General features: G+C 40.7%; 1 protein-coding gene across 2 annotated transcripts in view; it reads left to right on the forward strand.

The window, feature by feature from the left end:
- The first annotated feature begins 802 nt into the window (after positions 1–802).
- The window catches only part of smg1 (SMG1 nonsense mediated mRNA decay associated PI3K related kinase), a 65,102-nt gene continuing 44,056 nt past the window's right edge, over positions 803–21,848 (forward strand). Inside the window, exons 1-11 of one of the 2 annotated variants that reach the window (XM_041956291.1) lie at positions 803–1,029; positions 2,981–3,129; positions 5,055–5,207; positions 8,014–8,150; positions 15,134–15,192; positions 16,235–16,448; positions 16,910–17,035; positions 18,643–18,715; positions 19,230–19,327; positions 19,592–19,765; positions 20,783–21,004. In XM_041956291.1, the coding sequence (XP_041812225.1) occupies positions 953–1,029; positions 2,981–3,129; positions 5,055–5,207; positions 8,014–8,150; positions 15,134–15,192; positions 16,235–16,448; positions 16,910–17,035; positions 18,643–18,715; positions 19,230–19,327; positions 19,592–19,765; positions 20,783–21,004 (1,482 nt within the window). In that variant the 5' untranslated portion in view covers positions 803–952. The remainder of the gene's footprint in view (positions 1,030–2,980; positions 3,130–5,054; positions 5,208–8,013; positions 8,151–15,133; positions 15,193–16,234; positions 16,449–16,909; positions 17,036–18,642; positions 18,716–19,229; positions 19,328–19,591; positions 19,766–20,782; positions 21,005–21,848) is intronic. The other variant, XM_041956292.1, reaches the window with a different exon arrangement.

Raw genomic sequence — 21,848 nt, forward strand, 5'->3', positions numbered from 1 at the left:
AGGCAGGGGCGAAGTAAGAGTTATGCATGTTAGATTGAAGAAAGCCGACCAAACACAACCATACCAAGCATGGTAATAAAAACAGTGAATTGATTAGTGAATACTACAGTTATAAGGACAATTTACTAAATTTTACAGATCGATCAAATCCACAAACAGCAGGGCCTGCAGTTGTGATTCCGAGCTGTCAGTTGAAAATTAGCAGAACCCCATTCTTTGAATGCATATATGTGTTGAACTGTGAAAAACTGCACAAAAAAGAGTCAAAAATTAAACTTTCAAAATTAGAGGAGAAAGCCATACTGTGAAGGAAAATAAATGCACAATGGCAACTGTGGTAGAGCAACAAAAGGATGACATCTACACTAAATGAAGCAGAGGTATAAACAGAAAAGAACAAGTTTCATGTGTTGTTATTATTGTTGTTGTTGTTGTTTTCAGAGCAACATGACTGATTACAGGACTTTTTTATAAAATGGAAATTAAAGAAGACTAAACCCACTCAGTCTCTGTTCTTCCCAGTCTTTAACATCCAGGAATCACAAGGACTTCCTGTTTGAAATAATGCCAACATATCAAAGAGTAATAGGACACTGAAGAAAAAAAAAGTGGAGTCTTTTTTTCAATCAATTTATTTCAAATCATTTTTTTGTGAACAAACCGCTTCCAAACCAACGAAGAAGACGACGGCCGGAAACAGGAGTTTGCTATCGCCAGAAGATGGCAGTACTGCAACGTCAAGGATGCCAACTGCCGTAAAAACTCAAAGAAAAAGAAGAAGAAGACGACAACGACAGCGACGAAGAAGAAGAAGAAACCCTACCGTAAGCTAGCTATAACGACGAGTTGCTAACCGATTCATGAGACTTGACAAAATATAGCAGTAAAAAGTAACCCTTGAGGAGAGATACGGTTACCGCTGCTAGCGGGTCATGCAGCTCTCTAAAAGGTAATGAGCCGTAAAGCCTCGGGGTCTCGGCTCAGCGGCGCCCACAAACTGCAGCCACACTGGAATGACTGGCAGCCCAGGTTGGTGTTCTGCTCCGGAGGAGGCTGGTTGCATTAAATCGGTGACTCTTTGGGCCTATGCTGTGCTGCTCTAAGTTGCAGACACATAGGGGGGGGGGGGGTACTTTGTGTGTCTTTACCCTAACAGTACGTGTTCATAAGCGTCCAAATGTATTGTCGTCCAAACCGTAATCTTATCATAGCTGGTCACACAGTAAACACAAAGACAAATCGTTTTACCCACTCTTCATAGTCCCGCCTCGCAGATTGGTGAGCCCAGTGAAAATGTTAGCTTAGCGTTAGTAGTAACGTTGTCTAGCCTTTTGCTAACTCAGTTAGCACCAATGACTAATTGACAGCGAACGACACAAGACACGTTAGAAGAAACTATAAAGACGTCAATTGAGCCACAATGATAAATCGGTGATTTTGGTGTTAACCACAATTTGATGCAAATTATCAAACAGTTAGCTGGTTAGCATTACCACGATACTACTCGCGGTGGCTAACGATAGCTAGCTAGCAGGGGGAGACGCCACCCTACTGTAACGGTATCAACTTCCCAAATAACTTCCGCATATATTTTTAAAAAATGTGTAACGTTACATAAAAGTGTGTGACAGTGCTGATCTTGCATTTATTTGAGCTGAGTAAATAACTGCCAAAGCACTTACTGAAGCATTAAACTCCCGAGCTCTCATGCATTAATGTGTCTCAGTTCACGACTTGTAACATCTGGTGTGGCGGGGCACCTGCCGGGCATGGTTCGTGTTAGGATTCATTCAACAGTTGCGATTGTCATCTTTAAAGCGATTTTCATATTCCAAATATATACTCTAGTAGTATGTTTTCTTCTGGTAAAGTGCTAAATCCAACCGGTGTACAGCGCACACACACAAGCCATCGAGTTTGTCTTCAGTTTGTCTTTACACCTTCATGTTTTTCCCTGGTGCATGCTGCTACTTATGCTGCTCTTGATGAATGTACCAGCATTATTTTGCTTTGGTTTCTAATTAAAATTCACATAAAATGGTTAATTCGTACAATACATTTTTTTAAGTATTTCATAGCTTGGTATGTACCAGCTATGTTCTGTCTTATGGTTGATGAGGCTGTGTCTATCAGATGCAACTTGCATTAAAAAACACGAACAGGAGAGTAGAGCAAGTAGTGCCCAAACCGCTTTAAAACCAGTGAGAAGAAAGTTTTGGGTGCATTTAAAATTTTAGAATCTCTGGGGAAGACCATACAATATGCAGGCTATGATTGAGGTGGGTTTTTTTTGTGTGAATGCTTCAAACACATCATTTAGGGACTAATTTTTGTGGAGTGGCACACCAAATTGCAACACTAATAAAGAAGCTGGCCAACCAAGGCATTCTGCACTATTTTACCAAACTACCAGCCAACTTTGATTGGCTGAAGAAAATCACTGTTTCATTGATAAAGCCATGCACCACACAGTGTTTTGGTTAACAGTAGTGTTTTTGTTGTGCTAGTGTTACAGGGTATTTCCCACTGCTGGGAACAGAATGTTAGTTAAAGCAGGCCATGATTCCTTGACAAAAGTACCTTTCCGGTGGTGGTGGTCAGTAAAGTATGCTCTCAGTCGATAATGCAGGCAGAAGATTGTAACATGCTTGCAAATTATTGCAGTTACATTTTTCAAATTAGAAAGCTGCACACTGCACCACACCTTTCTCTGCTTTATTTACTTGCTCAGACATCCAGACCATTTAGCTTAACTGCCTCATATATTTTATATTTAGTGGGCTATTGTATCATTCTTGAATTGAGAATTGATTCTGAATTAAGTCATGAATAATCAAGAGTCAACATTAACTTGTGGGATTATCAGACATTCCCACCTCTTTTAGTTGTGCGGTAAAAGATGCCAAAAGCAATGTGAAACCATGCAGTTACTTCAGTTATAGGATTTGTCTTTGTCTTGTGTGTGTGTCCATATATTCAGAGTTGACAGTGTGTCATTCAGCCAGGACGGAGTGAAGTCCACAGAGCTTCGTTCAGCAGCGTTGTATGACCTGTTGCCCCCCAGCTGCCCTGACCAGCCAGTGGTGTCCAGCGATGCCTACACTGCTGCAGATACACGCCAGGAAGAGGGTGAGGCCTTTGCTAGCACTGTTTGGTCATCTTTCTGCAGGTCTTGAAAAGTATTAAACCTAGACGTACGTAGACACCAAGTTAGTTTTTTACTTTGTACACATATCATATATTTTTGTATGCAGTGTTAATATAAGTGATTTTTTTCCCCCAACAAAACATATTATGAGCATGAACAGCCTTTTCCGATCAAAATTAGACTGTATCTGTCTGCTTGGATTTGAAAGTTTGGCTCAGACTCAGCTCAAAATTCTGGCAACAATACAGTGTTTTGAAAAGAAATTAGGGATATAATTTTTGGGTAATTTTGCTTTCAGTAACCTGACACCTATTCATCTAGAACTAACTGGTTAATTTTGAGCACAGGAGCACATTGAACCAGTCTCCCAGTCAGGGTTTCAGTAAGAAAAAGTTATTACTGTTCCATGTTTCTTGGAAGATTTCTATGTCTTGGACAAATGGGAGAAGTTCGGTTCAAATACTATGTCTTTATAGACCTTATTTTGATATGTTTTTGTGTCTAAGTGACTAGTGGTGGATGAAAGTGTTTGAAATTAGACTGACATGAGTGACTGGTCAAATATATTATTGGTATTTAATCGACAAACAGTTAACCATTGATTTCCCTACTCTGCATATGAGCCCAAAAATACCATACTTTCAGTGAAGTTCGGATGTGAAAACTTCATGGTATGGGGCTGTTTCTGTTCTCGTGGTACTGGCAGAATCCAATTTATTGAAGGGAAGATGAATGTAAGGCAGTGAAGAAGACATCCATTACTGTAATCACCCTCTCCTACTAGCTGTCTCACAGAGACACAGATTTGTCTCACATTTCACTTTCAACCAGGTATCTGATTCTGACCAACTAATTATAGTAATTCATTTAATATAAGAACTAATTAACCCAATCCTCGTTGGTCTGATATTTTAAAGCAAGTGGTTGGCTAGTAGTGAATTTAGGATTCACTGCGCTTACCTTTGTCAAATGTAAGGGGTATATTAAAATAGTCCCATATCCATAGCATGAACACGCTACAACTTACATTTCATTGTGTAACTCTTGTTGGAAAATGACAAATTAATAAACCTCAATACCTATAACTGCTACTACTGAAACCCCCACAGGAGTGGTTGTTCACTTCTTTTTTGTACAGTTTAAGTCAGCAAAGTGTAAGCAAACTGTGTTACTCCTGCTAACTCCAGTAGTTGTACAGTAATACCCCCTGGGTGCTCATTAGCAAATAATGAGAAAGTGTCAGTTTTAGCAAAAACTTGGAGGAACTAATATCTTTATTTAAAAGTATTGTGAATGAAAAACGGCAATGTACCTTGCTTGCTTATGCCTTGCCTTTATTATCCCCAATTCTCAAAGTGAATCTACTATTAATTTCTCATCAGTTTCATTATTTATTTGATTAGCTAACAGACTCATACAGCTCATAAGTTGTGTCTACCTTGCTGGTTAATCATTCATAATATTAAAAATATGGATAGGTTGTCAGAATACTGTTAGGGTTGCACAAGGGGTTTATTTGACCTCTTTTGCCTTGAACCTCAAGGCAAAACAAAACATCCAACCTAGTACAATAGCCATCGTGACTTGCATCCTTAAAAGTGACTTGGGTGTTTTTTTCTTTCCAGACTTAAAAACAGGCATGTCAAACTGCCATCATATTTAAGTACTGTTAAAGCAATATAACAGGGTAAATAAAATAAGTTGAATCAGTAGATGCAGAGGTTGAACAGTCATTGTCACCTGTGGAAAACTGTTATTGGTCAGGCAGTTTTTGTACTTGAAGTTAAAATTTCAAACATGACTCAAAATTTGCTCCTGTTTGCTTTGGGGGATCAGATATTCTTGTTTCTGTCTATTCTTTCTATGTAATAAGTTGGTTTAATCCAACATTGTGTGTGTCCCATAGGTGAATATGAAGCTGGTCAAGGTGTCTGTGATAATACGTTTGGTTGGAAGTCGATGGGGCAAGAGTTGAGGCCCAATGACGTGACAACAGATTTGACTCCTTTTCAGCATGGACACCGTGCTTTAGCATCAAAGGACATGAAGAAATCGCAGGGTAAGCTGTGACAAAGCAATGGCTGCATTATTCAGATGGCATTAGATATTTTCATAGGATTTAGTCAGATAAGATGAATCTAGCCCAACTTATATTATTACTAACAGAGTGTACATATTTGTTTCTCACTTTAAAAGACTGGTTTGGGATTTTTAAAGTGGGGTTTTATGAAATACTTGTTAATAGTCAGTATACTAACAGTAGATGGCGGTCAGCACGCCCCCATTTTGGAGAAGCAGCAAGAGTATTGGTGTATGTACTGAATGGGGGTCAGAAGCAAACCTTACTTTGGTCACCTAAGAAAGGCCACCTAAAAGAAAAATGTCAGTGTCATTGTGCTTTTACAATATTTTCACTCCTTTACATTGCCGTCAGACAGCCCATTCTGTTGCCACGATGTTTCTCTCAAGTGTAGAACTTCTGTTTTCCTACACATGCTACACAGTGTATTATGCCACAAATCAGGTGTTTGGATCAGTGTTTCAGAGGTTTATGGAAGTGACAACAAAGAAAATAAAGATGTGTGACAGTGGCAGCAATGATGAAATGCTGTTTACTGCTGAGACGAGAGGATATCTTTATGAACCAGAGTGTAGTGTCTTTATGGTTCCAGAGAGAAGAGCTTTTGCAGATGGAGACAGAAACCGAAAGTGATGATTTGCAAATCAGTAACACCCCATATTTGATTGAAAATAGCACGAAGACAACATATCAAATGTTGAAACTGACAGCAATACGTTTCAAAAAAGCTGGGACAGGGTCAAGTTTACCACACTCTGGTGCATCTTCTCTTTTTTTAACAACACTCTGTAGGCTTTTTTAAACTGAGGAGACCAACTGCTGTTATTTTGAATGTTAAGGTTTTCTCATTGTTGCTTGATGTACAATTTCACAATGCATCAGACATTTTCAATGAGTGACAAGTTGGGGCTGCAGACAGGCAGCCAGGCCATGTTGCCTCAGTCCATCTTAAGTGAGCTCTGGACCAGAGAAGGCGGCTGTGTTTCTGGATCTGAAATATACACAGAATAGAATTTCAGGTTGCTTTTGTGTTTGCAGTGATAAACTGTGTTCACAGATAATGTTCTTTGGAAGTGTGCCTGAGCTCATGCAGTGATGTCCACTACAGAATATAAATACTCTTACTAGTAATGTTTGGCATGTAGTAGCTTGAGTCGTCCTAGTTTCAGTGTAGGGTAGGTGGACATGCTACACCTGTATATGTAGTGGTAGACGTTACCATGTAGTGTTTTGTGTTGCTTCATGTGTTATTTTCAGAATGAAAGAATTGGGGGAAAGCAATGTGTTTTTTCTGTGTGCTGTGCCTCAACATTAACTACCATCTCTGAAAATGCAGTGTAAGACTGCAATAATAATAGATGATTAATTCACTACTTAAGGTGATTTTCCAACATATTTTGTTGTCTTGTTTGGTCTAGTAAAAGCTTGAGGCTAGTGGTAGACTGACTTTTGAGATGATTGTCATTGGCCGATTCCTGACAAAGTTGATTAAATTAAAATCTCTGCAGACATGTCAGAGGCAGTCCACATTTCAAGTGAGTAGTACATTAGTGTTAAATAAATGGTCATTGGGACCAAAAACAAAGGAATGCTGCTGGGTGCTACTGTGTGCATTAACATCCTTTATTTATCGTTTATTCATTTTTACTTTACAAGTAGAACTGGAACAAGGAGATGGCACTATCTGGTGATAAATGTCATTTTTTACTAAACCACTATATCGCTCTCACCAAAGCAATGGGACTACATTTACAGAAACAGTAATTCTATCATCATAAAATGTGTGCTGGAAGATTTTAGTGTCCCAGACAAATGGAAGAAATTCCAGTCAAATGTTACCTGGGTTTATGGACCCTATTTTCACATGATTCTATGTCTGAGTGACCAATGGGGACAACAGTTTTTGGAATTGGTCCATTATTCAACGAGAGTGCTGCAGCTGGCAGCCGCTAAACGAGCTGCAGTGTAATCCCGCTGGGAGTTTGTGAACCCATCATCAACTAAAAGTGCTTGTTTTTGCCACTGGCAGGCTCAGATTGGTTTTCTAAGTATCAGAAAACATCATGGTAAGGATCCCTGTCTTTTGAACCAGAAACAGTTGCTATATCGCTCTCGCCAAAGTCACCAGACTCCACTTACAGTAAACCAAAACCTTCATGGTCATCTTTTGTTTGAAATAAACTCTTCATTTCCAAAATTAGGGGAGGAGTGAGGGAGAGTACGGCAACCAGAGAAGCAAAAAAAAAAAACTCATCTGTTGACCACTGCTTTAGAGAGGAGGTGATCTTTTGTGCCATTAATGTTTGCCTATCTGCTGGTGCAATGTGTAGGTAAATCCTAAAGAGTGCTGTTCATGGTTGAGAAAATGTCATGCCAAAGGGAAGGCTGTCTGATGGCAAGGTACAGTGGTGAAAATATTCTAAATACAGTGTGCACTCAAACTGATTTTTTTTATTTATTTAAGTACATTGCTTAACTCGCTACACCAGTACTCCTGCTGCTTCCACAAACTGGGAGCATGCTGACCGCCAGTTGCCATAGGTAGTACATTGACTAAGGATAAGTACCTCATACAACCCCACTTCAGAAATCCCAAACTACCCCCTTAATCAGCCACATCTCTCAATCAAGGTAACAAAAAATTGTGTGACATAGTAGAAGTTTAAATACAAGCTGACAACTGGGAAATAACCACTGCAAATATCAACAAGCAATATGTTAATATCAACTGTGGTTCATGGAGTAAGAGTATTGGTGTGTTACTAATGTTGTGGTGGTTTTGCAGACAGAGGGATGGCTCACTCAGAGGAGTCTCGGCTGGCCAACCTCCTGCGCCGAGTCTCCAGGGAAGATGACCGCGACCGCAGGCTGGCCACCCTCAAACAGCTGAAGGAATTCATCAGCCACGGCGAGAGCAAAGTGGTTAGTCAGATTCGTCAACATTATCCTAAAGTTTGCTTCTTGCAAACCGTCTTCCTTATGTCTCTGCATCTCAGGATTTAGTGGCATCAAGCGGTGAGGTAGCATATTGTAACCAACTGAATACCCCTCATCTTCCCCTTCCAAGTGTGTAGGAGAACGTACGGTGACTGCAAAACTCCCTCTAAAGCCACTGTTTGGTTTGTAGGCTCTAGGCTACTGAGCGACATGGCGGACTCTGTGGAAGAGGATCCGCTCCCTCTGTAGATAGAAAGGGCTCATTCGAGATAATGAAAGCAATAGGATTTTGATTTTGTGATGATTATACACAAATGAAAACATAATTATGATTGTATTCCATTTCTGTCAATAGATCCCCCTAAACCATACACACTGGACCTTGTAAAAGACACATGCCAGTGATTCTGAAACAGTGCAATTCAGCTACAGTATTGGAATTATGAGATGGGTATTTCTTTTTTGTAAGTCTCAGTAGTTCTGAATTAAAACTGAAATTAAAGTAACATTCACTCTCACAACCATGGCTTTATCCTGGGTCACTATTTCAAGGACGCATTCTGCTACTGTTACCTTAATTATTGCCTTTGGTTGTGTGTTCCTCATCGAAAGATTCTCAGTTGTACGCGATAATTACATGGTTAGTATTATAATAGAATTCCTCTAGTTCAGGCATGTCCAAACTATTCCATAAAGGGCCGTGTGGCTGCAGGTTTTCGTTCCAACCAAGGAGGAGCACACCAGCTTAATTAGCTGAGCTCAGTCTTCAGCTGATAACTCAGTGATCCCTTGATGTTGATTGGCTGGCCTGGTGTGCTCCTCCTTGGTTGGAACGAAAACCTGCAGCCACACGGCCCTTTATGGAATAGTTTGGACATGCCTGCTCTAGTTTCATTTCACTCCGAGACTACCGCAGAGGTTTTGTTTTGTCTTGTTGTCTTGACTGTGTGCTTGGGCACGCTGGATTTAAAATTTAACAGTTGTTAGGTATGAATGGTTAAATAAACATGGTGACTATGCTGCATGCAGATGTGGCAGCCGACAGCTCCCAGAAACTTTGCTACCATTTTGTTTTTGAATTTGTTGTCTTTTCACCTTTATTACTTCAGTATGTGTTACCTATGACACAAATACTCATCAATATGCCAACAACATCTTCTGACCACCGAAGCAGATCAATAGCTGCCTCTAAAGGCAGCGCACAGAGTGCTGTGATAAGAGCTAAATAACCCATTTTGAACCCAAGGCTATTCACAGCCCATTCCTGGCTAATGTCTGGTTGCAGGAAAATAAAATGGGTGAAATAAGACAAAAAAATCACACAGCAGTAATGAATACAGCAACAATCATTCTGCAGTGTTTGGCTTGTATGTCAGAGTACACGCCCATTTCCGACCACACAGCATTGTTTTGAGCTCCTGGTAGAGAAAGCCGATGTGAACGTGGATGTCCTCTGGAAAAGAGAAAAAATGACGAGAACCAAAGGGCACAAAAGCGACTTTGGCCTCTCTGCCTCTTCTCTCTCTGTCACTGTCTGTCTGCATGAGGGCGGAGCTTAGCTCCTCACACAGTGGACAGCAGAGGTGCTTCAGAACAGAGTCCACACCAGAGGGAGTAAAACAGACCTATGTGTTACTGCTTTTTACTGGTTCAGTTTTAATCCTTACCTGGCTTGTTATACACAGCCGTACTCTTTGCTAAGTGCCCAAAGTGAACTGGCATATTCCTACACACTATTTCAAAAGTGACGTTCAAAGCACTAAGACGGTCAGCAAAATATGCTGTCGGTTCATGCCAAGCAAGACAGACAATACAACAAATCCCAGTGACCAAATCATTATTTTATTAAGTTACAAGACAAGCTAACTTTTATTGATTGTATTGATTTGTTAAGGCAGATAAAGCATGTTTACAAAGTTAAGTGTTGTTAAATGTTATTCAGTCAATTCTTTTAATCACAAAATATTTTCTAAACTGAGGAATGTTTGCATTGTTAAATGTTGACTTTTTTTTATGTTAAACTATATTCTAAAGCAGGGGTCACCAACCTTTTTGAAACTAAGAGCTACTTCAAGGGCACTGAGTAATGCAAAGGGCTACCACTTTGATAATAATGTACTGAAGTGTCTCTCCACGTTGTGCCGCTTAGCCGTCGCCACAGTCGCACCGCAAATGAGACACTCACAGTTTTCTTTCACGTTAGTAAAAAAGAACTCTTCCTCCCATTCACTGTGAAAATGATAAGTTTTCTTCCTTTTTCCTGCCTTGTTTTTGTGGGTAGAAAACGCGTTCGTCTCCTCATCTTTGCAGCACTCACGAGCTCATCTCAGCAAAGCTGGTTTGTCATGCGCACTAGACTGACCTCTGACCCAGACTACGTCAGAGTTCGTATATCAAACTTTTTTTATGATATACATTTTTTTTACGTTTTTATGTATTCGTTTTTAAATTTACATCACTGTAAATGTAATTCAAAAAGAATAGCAACACAATTAAATAAAATTTTAGACAGAGCTAATTCGTGATTAGTGCTATTTTTAGAACTGGCTTACGGGCGACTGATGACCCCTGTTCTAAAGTTTAGGCTTCAGTGATTGTCAGGATACTCTTCAAACTCAAAATTAAATTGTGATAAATGTCAATTGGATATTTATGATCAATATGGAAAAACAGGTGGTTATCATAATTTTTGCCATATCTCCCACCTCTGCTTGGTGGAAGGGTGTAGTATGGGCCAAAGGAGAACCCATGCAGTTCAAATCAAGTTTCAGTCTTATTAACATGTCCATATTATGTTTTTTTTCTTTATGCTACGAGAACTGTCTTGATTGAAATAAGTAGTTGACTGCATGGCCAAGTATCTGCCAGTATACCAGTGACCATCTCAAAAACACAGAATCAGACAGCCAGGCTTTCATAAAATAAGATAAAACTTAAATTGTCCCCAGCTAGGGAAATTTTGGCATTACAGCAGCATGTAATAGCAGTTGGAAAGAAAAATAGCAACAGAGATAAAGAAATTCAAAAAACAAAATAGAAAATAAAAAGTTGACTACATGTACAAATTATACAAGCGACAAAGAAAAAGAAAAAATCTGCATTGCTGCAATAACTGTTAAAAAATGTATGCTGCCTTCAGATTAATAATGATAGTAGATAGTGTTAATACTATTGCACAGAAAAAGAAAATATACACAACAGTAAAAAAAATATGTAATATTGCACTAAATGTAAGGATATGAGTGTATGTTGGCATAAATGACAAAAAAACAACAGATTATTTGGCAACAACATAAACACAGGTTTATGTTAAATGATGCTGGAGTTAAATAATCTGACAGCTGTTGGAATGAAGGACCTGCGGTAGCGTTCCTTCTTACACACTGTTGCAGCAGTCTGTTACTATAGGAGCTGCTGAGGGCCCCCACTGTGTCATGCAGGGGGTGGGAATGGTTGTTAATCATGGATGTCAGCTTGGCTAACATCCTCCTCTCACCTACATCCTCAGTGTTGTCCAGAGGGCAGTCCAGGACAGAGCCAGCTCTCCTGACCAGTTTCTTAAGTCTCTCTCTGTCCCTCTCAGAGCTTCCCCAGCAGACCACTGCGTAAAAGACTGCAGATGCAACCACAGAGTCATAGAAAGTCCTCAGTAATGTTCTACATACTCTGAAGGTCCTCAGTCTTCTCAGCAGATGGAGACGACTTACGTCCTTCCTGTACAGGGCATCAGTGTTAGTGGACCAGCCCAGTTCATTGTTGAGGTGTACACCCAGGTATTTGTACTCCTCCACGATCAATGTCCAAACCCTGGATGCACACCGGTGTAGTCTGTGGTGCTTTCCTGCAGAACTCTTATCACCTCCTTGGTCTTGCTGGTGTTGATGTGCAGGTGGTTTAGTCCACAGCAGTCGACAAAATTAGTGACTTCCCTGTGTTCCAATCGTTCCCCTGTGATACACATCCAACGATGGCTGTATCATCAGAGAACTTCTGGAGGTGGCAGCTGGTTGTGTTGTGTCTTTGTGTCTGGTGTTTAGAGGGTGAAGAGGAAAGGAGGAAGTACAGTACCCTGCAGAGCCCTGTCCAGAGATAGGTGTGCCAAGCTTGTGGCATCATATTCAAAAAGACTTGAGGCTGCAATTGCTTCCAAAGGTGCATCAACAAAGTATTGAGCAAAGGCTGTGAATACTTATGTACATGTGATTTCTTGTTTGTTTTGTTGTGTGTAAAATTTTGATTGAAAAAAAAAGAATTTATTCTATTTTGGAATCAGGCTGTACCATAAAAAATGCAGAAAAAGTGCTGGGAATGCTTTTCAGATGTGACTCTGTATATAACGTAAATAAGAACAGAATGCAATCCGTTGCAGTGTCAACAGTTTTACTAAGTGTTCCCAAATCGATGTAGTTATATCCTTTATACCAGGGCTTCTCAAACTTATAATTCAACTGTTCATATTTGATTTTCTTCAAGGTCTAGAAAAATTGGCGATGACATTATGTTTAATTAGTTAATTAATGTCTATCTTTTGTGATTGGGCCAGTAAGAAACTGAGGCAGACAGTTAGTCCATATTTATTTCTGATGCAGACGTATTCTTACAATTTAGATTCCCCGACCTAACGTTCATGTGTGAACAGAGCAGCAACAACACAGTCAACGTGACCCTGTCAATGATATCAACCACATGGTTATTTCCATTCAAACCACATTCATCTGGGGGGAGGATGGCTGTGAATGATCTCCAGTATACTGTATATTCAAGTCAATGTATTAATCAATGGAAAATGTATTTGACAATCAAACAGTCCACGTGATAACGTATTGTAGGCTATTCATAACCCGAGGTGTGGCAGGGGTCCTCCGCTACTTTTGTTCATGGGTAAGAATATTTCCAAGCGGACACTGTTGGGGCCAGACTTTCAAATAAAAACATATATTATTTAGTCCTCATCAGCCATTTTGATATTTTCACTTTCTTACTGAATGAATATTGTTTTTATGAGTCCATGTGTGTGAACAGACAGACAGAAGAAACATGGAATATTGTGTGCAGTGTGTGCAGTGTTCTAGTCTAAACCATGGCCACCCTGAGGCACTCACCTTCATTCTGAAGAAGTACTTAGAGAAACTGGTTCTCAGCACATTAGAAACAACATCGCAACCAGTCTGGACCCTCACCAGTTTGAATTCAGAATCAACAGATGACGGGCAAACTTTGCAATCTCCAATATCTTTGTAAATGGATATTGGATTTCCTCATTAACAGACCCCAGACAATTCAGATTGGCAGTCACACCTCCTCGACTCCTTGAACATTGTAGTCCCCCGGGGCTGTGTGCTCATCCCCTTCCTGTTCACGCTGTACACCTATGACTGCAACTCCTGTCATCGAGAGAACTGTGTTGTGAAGTTGCTTTTTCTGTTCATTCTGGGCCCAAAACACAAGTTTAATTTAGGCCAGGTGACTGGTTTGCCGTTTAGGACCATAATTTGCTGCTCTTCTCCATAATGTTAGTGGCCCACAGGGCAGTGAGGCCGAGGCTAATTACTGATCATATTCATGCTCGAGCAAGGGAAGTGCAGCTTTCAGCTTTTCATGCCAAAATGCTGCATCTTCTGTAAACGTCAATAGTTCTATACTAGTTTTGACCCTATGTAATTCATTTCTGAGTATATTCTGTTTTCTTGTTCCATGTAAACTGGCTGCATGACATAAATCTGTTTATAATTTGAGAATAAATGAAGACTTAATTCAATAACAAAGACAAACACTGAAGTTAAAAGATTAAGTACCTTTCTGGCAGGCTTACCAATTTTTTAATTACATTTAAAGTGAAATATTCACATTTTTATATTCACCTTTTTTTATGCACATTATGTACAAAGACTATGTATCCACTGTATCAACAGAGTTGTGCAGAGCTGCAGTGTAATAGTTGCGTATTCTGGTAGTAAATGTTTAGCTACGTACCTGTCTAATTCTGACCTCAGGTCAGTTTAGCTTGTTTTGTGATATGTGAATTGCTGCCCATGATTTCCTTTACGGAATCAATTAGGTACTCTAAACAAGTCGTATAGTTTTGTACAAGTGACAATATGTAAATAACTTTGGGTAACATGTCTGTACAAGAGAGATGAAAGACAAATTTAGCTCTGTTTTTTTATGGAAGTGTAAAAAGATGATATCATTTTCAGCATCACAGTCATATATGACTTTAATAAACATGTTCATCTTCTTGTTCTTTACTTGATATGAGTCAGCTTACCTTTGTATCAGGACAGTCAGATTACTTTCTATTAGCTTAAAATAAGGATCACTTATTGTGATGAGAGACGAATGAAACACTGCCAAGGGAAAGTACCGGGGAAACGAATGAAAATTCATCGCTACATAGCATTTGACTAGGACCAGCAGCTCAGTTCTGTTGTTGGTACCCAGAGGCTCCAGAAAAGATTCAAGGAAATTGCTTTAAAATAATAAGTGTGTTTATGAAGTAATGTCTGTCCACAGACTCTAGCTGTGGCCAGTGACTTAAATGTGTTGAGTTCTGTTGAAGAACAAAGAAACCTTTTGGATTTGAGTTCTTACTGGCAAACTGCTTGCCCTGTTTGTTTGTGTTAAATAACAAAACAGTTTACAGATTTACACTGTATGATCAGTATGAATGTAATATAAGTATTATTGTGTGGATGATATGAAATTTGTATTGCTCATTTGATGTCTAATACACGGATGTTTTGAGCCTGATGTGTGAATGTCCCTGCAATTTACCATTTTTAGCAAATAAATGTTAAGGTTAGGATTGTGCCATGTATGCAACATTAATGTTCTTTGCCAAACAAATGTCTGTTTAAGTGATGAACACCTTTAAATCTCTCTGATTTCATTTCTAATGAAATGCATTGAAATAGAAAGTTCTGACAAGCACGTCCCTGTCCTAATACTTTGCATTGTCTCTCACGCAGACCCTGGTCAAACAGTTGGACACCATCCTCAGCACCTTGAATGACATTCTGAATGAGAGGTAAGAGGAAGCTGTGTGCTCAAAGTTAACTGCATTCAGGACTTGCTCCATACCAAATTGTGGACATGCTGGAAGAAGGTGTTGTCAGTATAGGTGGAAAACATTTCAGGTAGTCCAGGAGTCAACAGTCTAGGACTGTGAGAATGGAAATAATAAAACAACAAAAAATACCGTATTTTCCGCACTGTAAGGCGCACCGGATTATAACGCGCACCTTCAATGAATGGCCTATTTTAAAACGTGCGCTCACAGATGACAGTTTATCCTGCGTAAAGATGCAGGTGACGGCGCACAGTGCTGATGTGCAGACACTGTGCACTGAGGTTCAGGAGCAGAAATCACATTAACCACGTTTGATTAATATTTTAATTGGCTATTATTTAGCATATATTCATGTTTTTTTTATTGTTCAGTGAAACAGTCATTTTATTATTCAGGCTGACAGCTGACCGCACGCGCCAGTAAAAGGATGACTGCACGCAGAGAGTGGATATATATATATATATGCATTATATTGATCCATATAAAAAGCGCATCGGATTATAAGGTGCACTGTCAGTTTTTGAGAAAATTAAAGGATTTTAGGTGCACCTTATAGTCCGGAAAATACGGTGTGTGTATGTGTGTGTTTATTTATATATATATATATATATATATATATATTCAAAATATTCCAACGAATGAAAATAGGCAAATGCTCTCAAGAAATAATAGAGATGCATCTTTCCAAGACATGAGAAAATGGTCTTGAGACCAGTCTCAAGTTGTGCAGTCTTGACTGTATGTGTCAGATCCATATGACTCCCACCTATAATGCACATGCTGTGATTGTAAAAATGAGCCTCTGCTTGTTCCAAATGCCAGAGCTTTCCATAAGCACTGCTGCCACCCAAACAGCTGGCAACTCATTTCAGTCCTGCTGGCTTTGTTGTTATATTAATTTTTGATTGTAATAAAATACTTTGATTAACAAATTCACTATGTATGTACGTTTTACACATGCTATGCGTTCTCTAACATGTGGTCTCTTTGCCGTGTGCAGCAGCAAGCTGCTGTGGGAGTTGCGTCAGGATGCAGCAGCCTGCCTGGGTCTCCTCTGCTCAGTGCTCAGCTACGAGGCTGAGCGCATCTTCAAGTGGCTCTTTCTGAAGTTAACTTCGAGTGGCCGTGACGAGGTGAAGCTGTTGTACCTAGTGGCTGCACAGCGTGCTTTGGAGGCTGCTGGAGAGAGGAAGGCCTTCTCTCATGTCATGCAGGTAACCACACATAGAGGCTTCAGTTGATTTGTGTACAGATCAGGACTGTGCTTTGTTCCCAAAACATTCAGTCTTCACCCTGGAATTATAAGGTTCTGTCTGCGTTTGAGCAGTTTTTGATACTGAGCTTTTTTGTGTTTTTGCATTCTAAATCACAAGAATGATATGTGGAACAAGTCTCTTTCATATCTAAAAATGACAGACACCCTAAATGTATACTAGATGTACAATATCAGAATCCTATCAAATTTGTAAAAGGGGTTTCTTGGAACAGGTCAAATACAGATATAAACTTCTGATCCTAAGAACACACTTTCTTTGGATCAAGGTGAAAGCAGTACCTCCATTGTAAAAACACACATATCATACCAGTATAGATGTGGAAAGTGCATACTGGCTGGTGCCATGTAACAGCCTGGAAGGAAGATGGTTTTGTGGACTGAGTGTTGTGTGTGTTTCAGCTGGTGATGAGCAACCTGCAGTCCATCCTGGAGAATGTGGACACACCAGAGCTGCTTTGTCAAAGTGTGAAGTGTATCCTTCAGGTGGCACACTGCTACCCTCATGTCTTCAGCACCAACTTCAGGGTGAGTGATTGGTCCAAGTGGTGTCATTTCTGCTGCATGGAACAGCTTGACTCGACTGCAATGTGCTTTTAATACCAGGTGCTTTTCTCTCGGTTTTCCACTGCTTATGGTACTAGATAAATATCAAGATTCACAGGACTCTTAACTGATTGTCAGTGTGACGCTGCACTACTTTCTTCTTCTTCTTCTGAGAAGCTGCAGGCTTTATCCACTGACAAACTGTACTGCCTAAACTATACATTTACTGCTAAACTTACAATGCATTGTTAACCTTTTCCTATGTTCCCCTCACATTCACCATCACTCTCTGCAACTCTCCTTACACTTGCTCAGCCACACACACACACACACACACACACTGAGCCGTACCATGCAGTGGAAATGCGGCTTTAGTTAAACCCACTGATCCCACCTGTGAGGAAATTTCTGAATACAGAAAAGCAACTCAGCAATACAAAAAAAATCTCTAGACAGCAATTACTCCTTTTTAGTGGTAAAGAAAACAATAGACTGCAGACTAACACGTCCTTCCAGGTGGTCCCTGAACATAGCACGCACATAGCAGCTGATATCACAGCAATACACCATGGCGACTGTCAAGTGAACAAAAGTAGGTACAGAGTGTGAGGAGGAATGAACAAACAATTATTTTTTTGTTGGAGTAGAAGGCAAGCCAGTGCACCTAAATAAGTTTGTGGGGACGTGCTCACAGATGGGTGGGAGGTGATGGAAAAGGCCAATCTTGAGTGTCATTACAGCATGAAACATGCTAAACTGGATGAGCCGCAAGGACAAATGCACATTGATAAAGCTGACGCTCTTGAGTCCAGCTGGGTGTCCAATAAGCAGTTTCCACATGCCACACTCTGACATAGACAGTGTTATGCAGACAAGTTTTGTGGTGATTGAGCCAGTAGCCAAAAAAACGAAACCTCATTCGGAAAAAGAATTTGTGAACTAGTGCCTTGTTGCTGCTGCAGAGTTGCAATCACCAGACAAAGTAAACTCGTTCCAAAATGATTTGTGTAGAAAAGTTCATAGAGATTAAGGGTAAACATCTGAATATGCTGGTGAGTATGCAAACTCCTTCAGGCATTTGGTGAAAGGTAGAGGAACTCAACATATTTGACGCCTTTTAATATGGAACCGGCTGATGTTTGTAACAACTTACAACATGTAATCATTAAACTACTAAGTAACAACGTACCAGCAGTTGTTTCCAAAATTGGCTCTTGAAAAGACTTGGTTCTGCTCAGACTGACAAACCTGGAAAACCAGCTGCGAGTAGCAGACACATGACTACTCACCAAAGTTAGTTTAAGAAAAAAATAGAAAGTGTCTTTTGCTCAGCAATAGTGGATTTGGAGTAGTAGTGGATTTGGATGTTTGTAATCACAGAGGAACAGAGGTTATTGCACATAATAACTGCACATTGGAGTTGTACAGTCAGGCAGCGGTGGGATGAATGACCTGTGGTAGCGCTCCTTCCTGAACTGATTTCAGACCCACTGACTGGCCTCTGCACCACTGTGCCGTAATTGGTATCTTTGTAGATATATTGACTAATGCCAGCTCCATGACCTTTGATGTTTGCTGTTTTTCCACAGGACACAGTGGACATCTTGGTAGGCTGGCACATTGACCACACGCAGAAGCAGTCAGTCACTCAGCAAGTTTCAGGTCAGCTGGATTTCTCATGAGTCCCCAAAGATTTTCAAAGTTGTATCTGATGTTCAGATTGCAAGCACTTTCCGATGTTAATAAACTTGGATTAACGTTTTATGTTTACTACATACTGTATATAATATATATAAAAATCAGCAAACCTGTTCTATATTTCTGTTGACCTGTCCCTTGATTATTGTATTAAATTAATTGACAGTCTAATGGTTCACATGCACGTCTATATTAATCAATAGAGCTCTCTGCACGGGCTGCGTAGTTACTTGTCACGTGTAACTGTGACCCCCAAGTGTGTTTTCAGGCTTCAAATGTATCTTTTTCTGTTTGATGCACATAACTAGTGATCATGTTGGGCTGTGTAACTGCTGCCAGCACTATGCCTAAACAGATCAGGCTGCTGCTCTGCAGACATGCTGCTTTCACTACACTGCCTGTGTAGACAAGCCCTGAAAGCCTTATGGCAACCCATTGCTTTTTCACCTGCCACTCTGCTCTCCCTGTCTGTGTTTAGGCTGGTTGCAGAGTCTGGAGCAGTTCTGGGTTGCAGACCTGACCTTCTCCACCACCCTGCTGGGACAGTTCTTGGAGGATATGGAGGCATATGCAGAGGTAAAGTTTATCTGTTGTCATAAAGCATGCGGCCAAGGCCACTCTGAGCCTCTCTACAGGCATGCCTTCATGCCATGTTATGCCAATGTTAGACTCATCAAGTGCCATGTTGCAGCGTATAGTAAATATGCAGTTTCCGTTATTGCCAGAGCAGGACAAGTACTTATTTGTGATTAAGACTGTAAATACTAGAAGATCTTAATTATATTCCCTTTCCAAAATGATGAGAGTTCTTTTGTCTCTGTCTCTTTTTGCTCTGTTTAGGATCTGAACCATGTGGTGTCGGGTGAAGTGCTGGATGAAGACATCCCCCCTCCCTCAGTGTCACTGCCCAAGCTTGCAGCTCTGCTGAGGGTTTTCAGTACAGTGGTCCGCAGCATCGGAGAGCGATTCAACCCTTTCAGAGGACCACCCATTACCGAGGTCTACGTCACTGATGTAAGAGCCACACCTAGGAGACCCTGACTGAGGGCTGAGTAGCGTTAATATTGTCAAAGATACAATTATTACTAGGTCCAGTCAACTCATTGAGGAAAATGAGCATGAGAATATGTCATTGTAGAGATGTGGTGGGAAGACGTGGTTGCTAAGCTTATACTAGGCTTCGGCAGTGTGAGCTAAACAAATAAAGAAGGGATCTTACAAAGTTACAGTCTTGTTAGTTCCAGATTATTTCTTTCTTTGTGTTGCAGTACCTTCACTGCAGTTCAGCAAGGAAATAATCCCAGGAAATACAAAGTGGGAATTTTGTACTCAAAAGGCTGTGGGAGATGACCACAGGCCATGCATTAAGACTGACTTCAGAAAATATGTACCTGTGTTTCAAAGTAGGAAATGTATAGACATGTCTTTTGACATGATACTTTAAGATCACTGTATCAATCATCAAAAAATATGACGGTCTCTCAGAGGAGAGAAGGAGCCCTGAGTCGAGTATGAATTCAGAAATATACCCCCAAGTAGGGAGCCAAGATCGCTGGCTTTTTTTTTTGTCTATTCTGAATAGTGAGTCAGGCAGTGAGAGTGACAGCTGGTGGCGATAATGCACCTGTGTTGTTTCGCTGTTCTCATTTGAAACCTTCCAATTTCATTTGACTGGAGTCTTTTTTGTTGTCTTATGTGAGACAGTTATTTTTGTTTGTATGGCGGATCCAAATAAAAGAACAAACTGTGATGAAGTATGGTATGCTTATTTTAAACCATTTCTTAGTTGAATTTATATAACAATCGTGATATATGCTGTTACCATACCACAAGTTTTTTTTTTCCCTGAATACATTTTATTTCTCACATTTGCTGCAGCAAAATGAAAAATGGGAAAACAATGGTTACACGAGAGGCACAATCATGAGCCAGAGCCAGTTAAACTTTATAAGACTTTATAAGGACATGTTTCACATTCAGTTGATTGTAAATCGGGTGCAAGAGGAATAATTTTTTTTCTGTTTTCCTCAGGTTCTGAATCGAGTTCTGGCCTGTGTGACCACGGCAAAGCAGGTTCAGTTCTCTGAGGCAGTTCTCACAGCAGGGAATGAGTGTGTGGGTGTGTTGCTGGCCAGTGTGGAGCCTTGTGGTCAGCTAATGGAGGCTGTCCTAACCTATGGCCTGGACCAGCTGGACTGCTGCCGGACATGCAGCTCGGACTATAATCTGGCAGTGCTCAGCCTTCTCACTCTGGTACTCTCACTTTTATCACACTGTAGTTTGTTTAACTTTAACTAAAGCACAGTGTTCATCTTTGTCATTTACTTGTGTTGTTTTGAATGTTATTATTCCATATACCAAACAGTTCTTTTGGATGAGGCCTAATTTTTAACTTCAGACATGTGAATGAGGTGACTGTACCTTACTCATGTGTATCTAATGCTGGGATCAGACTAGCTCCTCGGTGGCAAGGCACCAGGGATGGATGAGATCTGTCCTGAGTACTTCAAGTCTCTGGATGTTGTAGGGCTGTCTTGGCTGACACGCCTCTGCAACATCATGTGGGAGTTGGGGACAGTGCCCCTGGACTGGCAGACCGGGGTGGTGGTCCCTCTATTTAAGAAAGGGGAGCGGAGGGTGTGCTCCAACTACAGGGGGATCACACTCCTCAGCCTCCCTGGTAAAGTATACTCCAGGGTACTGGAGAGGAGAATTTGGCCGATAGTCGAACCTCGGATTCAGGAGGAACAATGTGGTTTTCGTCCTGGTCGTGGAACACTGGACCAGCTCTAGGACCTCCGCAGGGTGCTCGAGGGTTTGTGGGAGTTTGCCCAACCAGTCCACATGTGTTTTGTGGACTTGGAGAAGGCATTGGACCGTGTCCCTCATGGCATTCTGTGGGAGGTGCTTCGGGAGTATGGAGTCCGGGGCCCTCTATTACAGGCAGAGCAGGAGCTTAGTCCGCATTGCTGGCAGTAAGTCAGACCTGTTCCCAGTGCATGTTGGACTCCGGCAGTACTGCCCTTTGTCACTGGTTCTGTTCATTAATTTTATGGACAGAATTTCTAGGCGCAGCAAATGGCCGGAGGGAGTCTGG

Source organism: Chelmon rostratus, chromosome 17 (genome assembly GCF_017976325.1).
Source record: "Chelmon rostratus isolate fCheRos1 chromosome 17, fCheRos1.pri, whole genome shotgun sequence".
Lineage (NCBI taxonomy): Eukaryota > Metazoa > Chordata > Actinopteri > Chaetodontiformes > Chaetodontidae > Chelmon > Chelmon rostratus.